Consider the following 6,183-nt stretch of genomic DNA (forward strand, 5'->3'; position numbering starts at 1 on the left):
ATTGATTTATGAATATGTCTGTTTACATGTGTGTTAGCCTAAGTTGTTTTCTTCCTAAATAGTTTATACATCTTATTTTTTTATTTGCAAGGCTTATATCTTGATTTAGGAAACTGATATTATTGCTTATGTATATAAGTCCTGAGTATACATAATATTAATAAAAATTTAAATAAGTTATCAATAAACAGAGGCAAGGCAATGATGGTGGAGAATGTTTTGAAGGACAGAAAAGAGGAAGCATCTTAATGAAACCCACAAGATAACCCCAACCACATATTATCATGATGGCTTCATTCATCTTAATCAAACTTTAAACTTTCATTTTCTCCAAATATTTTAACTTATTATACCAATTAGATCACACCCACTCACATACATACATATCCTTCCCAACTTCTCACTCCCATGGTATGCGCGTGCATACTACTTCCGTTAAACTACTTGATAATATCCCAATAACAATGCATAGCTAATTTTGAAACTCTTTGTATCTATCTAAACCAATACTAAACTATGAGTTTTAAGCTTAGCTATCTTCAAATAAGGTTTATATGTAAAAACTTTCATACCTTACTTTTCCTAAGCAAATACTTGTATGGAACGTAGTAATAGTTTATAAACAATATAGCCAAAAAATCACAAATGCAAACAGTGAAACCTAATATATTTTGCTTGTGGTAGTCGCGTATATGTCACGCCCTTGCTATTGGCGAAGAAGAAGAAGAATGGAGTTTATTGTCGAGTCCAAAACACACAAAACGACATACAACTCAACGAGAACAAAAAATTTGAATTGAAGTCGATACCAAAACGAAATATTTTATCAATATCTTATTTGTAAGAGTTTAGGTTAGACAAGTGACTGCAATTACATACATATATCTATATATACACAAACATTTTTTCTTCTTCTTTAATGCTTTTATTTTAGTCTCACCTTCTCCTTCTACTTTTTATCATTTCCCTTTCTCTTCCCATTCTCGTCTTCCAAATAACTTCTTCTCAATCCTCTCTCATATCCTTTTTTTTTTCTTAGTTTAAATCTCTATAAATATAAAAATAAAAAACATATACAAAATCTACAGAGAAGAAGAGAAGCTTTATTTTAATCTTGTTGTGGATTTGTGTGTGTGTGTTTTATATAATTTTCTTTTTTTTTCAAATTAAAATCTCTTTTCTTTGCTTTTGATGTGGGCATGGCTGGTCTTGATCTAGGCACAGCTTTTCGTTACGTTAATCACCAGCTCCATCGTCCCGATCTCCACCTTCACCACAATTCCTCCTCCGATGACGTCACTCCCGGAGCCGGACTTGGTCATTTCACCGTCGACGACGAAGACAACAACAACCATCAAGGTCTTGACTTAGCCTCCGGTGGAGGATCAGGAAGCTCTGGAGGAGGTGGTCACGGGGGAGGAGGAGACGTCGTTGGCCGTCGTCCACGTGGCAGACCACCGGGATCGAAAAACAAACCGAAGCCTCCGGTGATAATCACGCGTGAGAGCGCAAACACTCTTAGAGCTCACATTCTTGAAGTAACAAACGGCTGCGACGTTTTTGACTGCGTTGCCACTTACGCTCGTCGGAGGCAGCGAGGGATCTGCGTTCTGAGCGGTAGCGGAACCGTAACGAACGTCAGCATACGTCAGCCATCTGCGGCTGGAGCGGTTGTGACGCTACAAGGAACGTTCGAGATTCTTTCTCTCTCCGGCTCGTTTCTTCCTCCTCCAGCTCCTCCCGGAGCAACGAGTTTGACAATATTCTTGGCTGGAGGACAAGGTCAGGTGGTTGGAGGAAGCGTTGTGGGTGAGCTTACGGCTGCTGGACCGGTGATTGTAATCGCAGCTTCGTTTACTAATGTTGCTTATGAGAGACTTCCTTTAGAAGAAGAGGAGCAGCAGCAGCAACAACAGCTTGGAGGAGGATCTAACGGCGGAGGTAATTTGTTTCCGGAAGTTGCTGCCGGAGGAGGAGGACTTCCGTTCTTTAATTTACCGATGAATATGCAACCAAATGTTCAACTTCCGGTGGAAGGTTGGCCGGGGAATTCCGGTGGAAGAGGTCCTTTCTGATGTGTATATAATCTTTAAATATATACCGGCGGAGGAGCTTTTCCGGCGAAGAATTTGCGAGAGTGAAGAAAGGTTAGAAAGCTTTTTAATGGACTAATGAATTTCAAATTATCATCGTGATTTCGGACATTGTTCTTGTTCATCCTGTTAAGCTTAGGTTTTTTTATTTTCTTTTCTTTTTTGCGTTTTGTAGAATTTTATGTTTTAAGCCTTTTTATTTTCTGTGAAACTCTATTTGTGTTCGTCTGCGATGAAAAAAAATATCCTCAAGTCTTTCTTCCTATCTAGTCACTTCGTGTATCACAAATTTGATACCGACTTTTAAGAGCTAGCCAATTAGAATTTGATTAGAGGTTTTATCCCTCATGAATCAAAAATTTCTATAATATTGTTGCTATGTTGATATGTATAAACATATAAATGGGTTTAATCCAGGTCTTTTGTGTTTTGGTCAGTGCAATGATTAAGTGCAAAACATATTTTTTTTGGGGGATTTGGTGATAGAATTTATGACTTAAATATATGTTTTCTAATATTTTTATCAAATAGAGCAATGTGATCAACTATTAGAACAAATAATATTGCTTAATGGATGTTCTTCATATCTGCTGCTATATATATACTTGACTTATATATACATAGATATAGGTATAAGTGTTGTATGTGTGTGGCATGGTAATAAACATATATATACATATTATGTGTGTGTGTGTCTATGTTTGGGTGTCAACTCAACATTGGTTTTCAAATTCTTGAAGCCCTAACATATCTATATCACCAGTTCTGTTTTGGTTTTGATCTAACAAAACAATGAAACCTATTCGTTTGTCAATGAGTTTTATATTTCTCCGATTTTGTTTGTGTCCTGACATGCATGTTTTAGGTTTTGTTATACTTATGTTTCTCCGATGTGTTGTGTATATATTTTAGTTCTTGGATGCAGTATGAAAAGTTACTATTATATGATTTAGATATCTTTCAATTATATATTTTCGTAATAATATATACCATTAATGTGTGTTTCCAACTAGTGTGGATGAAGTTAAGTTTTGAATTTGTACGGGTAATGATTGTGTTTTCACTTCTCGTTAAGTTAAAATCTTCATATAATATTCCAGTGTTTATGATAATTTAACTAAATTGTTAATGATTTTATGGGAATCTCGTATTGGAAGCAGACTTGTTAAGTTATTATACTGGTGTGTTGTGGTGCTTATCTGTAAGAGAATTTTCTTTTGATTAATCAATTAAGCTTTTTGTTTAGAAATTATATTCTCTGAATAAAGTTCCTTAGTTATGCGACCTTCCTATTTTTATATTCCTGTTTTAAATGATTTGTTTACAAGCATTAGTATATCACATTGAACATGTAATGCGTGCGTGAGAATACTGTATACTTGTTATTTTAGTTTCAAACCCATTGCTGATCATATTATAGAGACTAGATATATATTTCAACTGTTTATGTTTAGTTAACATTTATTGTTATAATGTTAGCAAGTTTTATGTAACTATATGTCCATATGCATTACAGTATATTAGTTATACATCTATATTGAAATAGAATTATATAAAAATAAACAAATAAGATATCTATTAATATTCGTACCTAAATAATGTAAATATTTTTTAAGTTTATAATATATATTTGTTTGACACATGAAATAACTCTTTAAACGTAAATCACATTTAAATAAAAAAGACATATATGCATACAAGTTTTAACATCTACTGGAAGCAACATAGTTTCCCTGTTTTCTTCCAAGCATTTGGTTTAACTACATTCAATTTTGTTATACAATTTGAACTAACTAAAAAAATAGTGCATCTAAATTTTGGTTGCATTATATTTAGCATGAGTTTTAATAATGAAATCATGCTAAATATAAATCATTATATTGAACTAACTAAAAAACCAATGAAATCATATATAATTCACTGATGTATTTATTTTGAAAGAATGGTGTGTAAATGTGAATTATGATTAAATAGTACAAAGGCAACGTTTTTTCTAACTTATAAAACATTAGTTAATGTAAAATTTTATTTCTAAGGTTTTTATCTTGATATATATAGAAAGAGAGTCATTTGACTGATAATTTCTTTGAAAACTTGAAGCATAATACATTTATACTGATCAAACAAAAGTTATTTATACATACAATATATGCATACTATAGTTATACTTTTGTAAAATACAACTGTCACAATCGAAAGAATGATATTAATTATTTGATAACAATATTGATTGCTACTTTGAGAATGATGAATGAAGCTGTCGAGAGGCACCGTCGAGTCGACTCCAAAGTCCAACAACATCTAAAAGAAGCCCTTTTTTTTTCGCCAACCCTAGAATTAAAATTAACGGAAAAGAGACTTAATTAATTATTAATCCAAGCGAGGGGAGTAGAGTTTACAAAACAAAACTAAAAAAGTTCCGCAGATCATAACTCAAACGTTAGTCATGTTGCTACTTGCTAGCGCATTATGTTCACTTATTTGGTTTTATTTGTCTGAGCTAGCTAGCAATGAATTTTGAAACGCATATACGAGCATTATGTCTTCCTTATTCTTTCTAATGCGTCTTCATTTTTTGTCAAATGAACAAGTTTAGCTGGAAAGAGACCGTACTAGCTGTAAAATTTCGGGAATAAAGTTATTTAATTATTAGATATGATATGCTTAGCTTTTCATTGGGTCATTAATCATAAACGACGAAGCAAGAAGGAAGCATGGGATTGGCTTGTGACACAACCATGTCGATTCTCTTCGAGCAACATATATGGGTCCTTCTTTTTCTTATAACAAAGGCCCATAAACTTATTGCCAACGCTATAAGGAATCAGCACATGCACATATATCAACATTTCCCCTCACCGTACCCGAGAATATTAGCCTAAGATGATTCAAAAATACTGATCTATCCATCTTAACATTGTGAAGATTATTGGATTCATTCTTAAATATGCACACACCGAGATGACGTGATTTGTTTAAAAACATCTATTGAAAACGCGGCGTTTTGCTTTGGAAGCAATCTAAAAAGCGATTAGGGTTTTCTTTGCTTTTTGTGCAAGGTTTAATGCCGTCGGGGGATTCTCCGCCGGAGGCCGAGGGTCAAATGACTGAGGCTAGTCCTACAAGGGTGCTCACAATTCAGGATGGTGTTTTGTCGACAGATGTAGGATCTGAGAGGAGTTTGCCTCCTTTGGTGGTTACATCGAAAGGTGTTGAGGGGGATCTCGCTGCAGGTTCATTGGATCTGCAGGGTTCTTCTTCCATTGTTTCAAATAACACACTGCAGCGTTCATGGGTCTCCATGGTGAAAACGCCAGGTGACATGACTAAGGTTGATTTGGAGATTGAGGAGATTGATGGTATGCCTACAGTCAGGCTGCCAAACAAGGTTATTGAGGAGACTCATTCTTTATGGGAAGACTTCCTTGTAGGAATATTTCTCGCCAAAGCTCCTTTTGTGGGAGGAATACACGCTTTGGTGATAAGATATGGACCCTGGGGGATAAGACGATCAAGATTGATGTTTTTGTGGTGGATAACACGACAGTGAGATTTCGAATCAAGGATGAGCGTACGAGAGCTCGAGTTTTACGGAGAGGTATGTGGAACCTTTGTGGTGTTTCGGTTGTTCTATCGAAATGGAGTCCCATTGCAGATATGGAACAGGAAGAGATTACAACTATTCCTCTATGGGTAATAGTTAAGAATATTCCACCAAAATATTTCTCTTGGGAGGTTCTAAGTGCGATTACCAGTCCACTGGGTACTCCAAAAAAGTTGCATTCAGATACAGAGTCGTGTAAGTCTTTTACTGAAGCTAATGTGTTAGTTGAAGTGGATTTAACGAAGGTTTTGCCAAGCAAAATGTCTTTTAAATTGGAGAAAGGTGGGGACACTGTAGTGGAGTTTGTTTATCCTTGGCTGCCACCAAGATGTGCCATTTGCTCTAAATGAGGTCATTTACATTTTGTGTGCATGATGAAAAAGGAACAGGTGGCTGGCTCCTTCTGCTACTACCGTTGAAACAGAACAGTGTGATAAGCAGAATAGGGAAGCTGGTGTAACAGGTTCAAGGATTGTCGCACTTCCT

The 6,183-nt window shown here is 35.3% G+C and overlaps 1 protein-coding gene across 1 annotated transcript; it reads left to right on the forward strand.

Annotated features, from left to right (window-relative positions):
• Positions 1-924: 924 nt before the first annotated feature.
• On the forward strand, positions 925-2,358 carry LOC104733534 (AT-hook motif nuclear-localized protein 23-like). Its single transcript, XM_087479885.1, has one exon. The coding sequence runs from the start codon at positions 1,200-1,202 to the stop codon at positions 2,073-2,075; it is 876 nt and encodes a 291-aa protein (XP_087336011.1). The 5' UTR covers positions 925-1,199; the 3' UTR covers positions 2,076-2,358.
• Positions 2,359-6,183: the final 3,825 nt, after the last annotated feature.

Source organism: Camelina sativa, chromosome 12 (genome assembly GCF_030686135.1).
Source record: "Camelina sativa cultivar CO46 ecotype springtype chromosome 12, ASM3068613v1".
In the NCBI taxonomy this organism is placed as follows: Eukaryota; Viridiplantae; Streptophyta; class Magnoliopsida; order Brassicales; family Brassicaceae; genus Camelina; species Camelina sativa.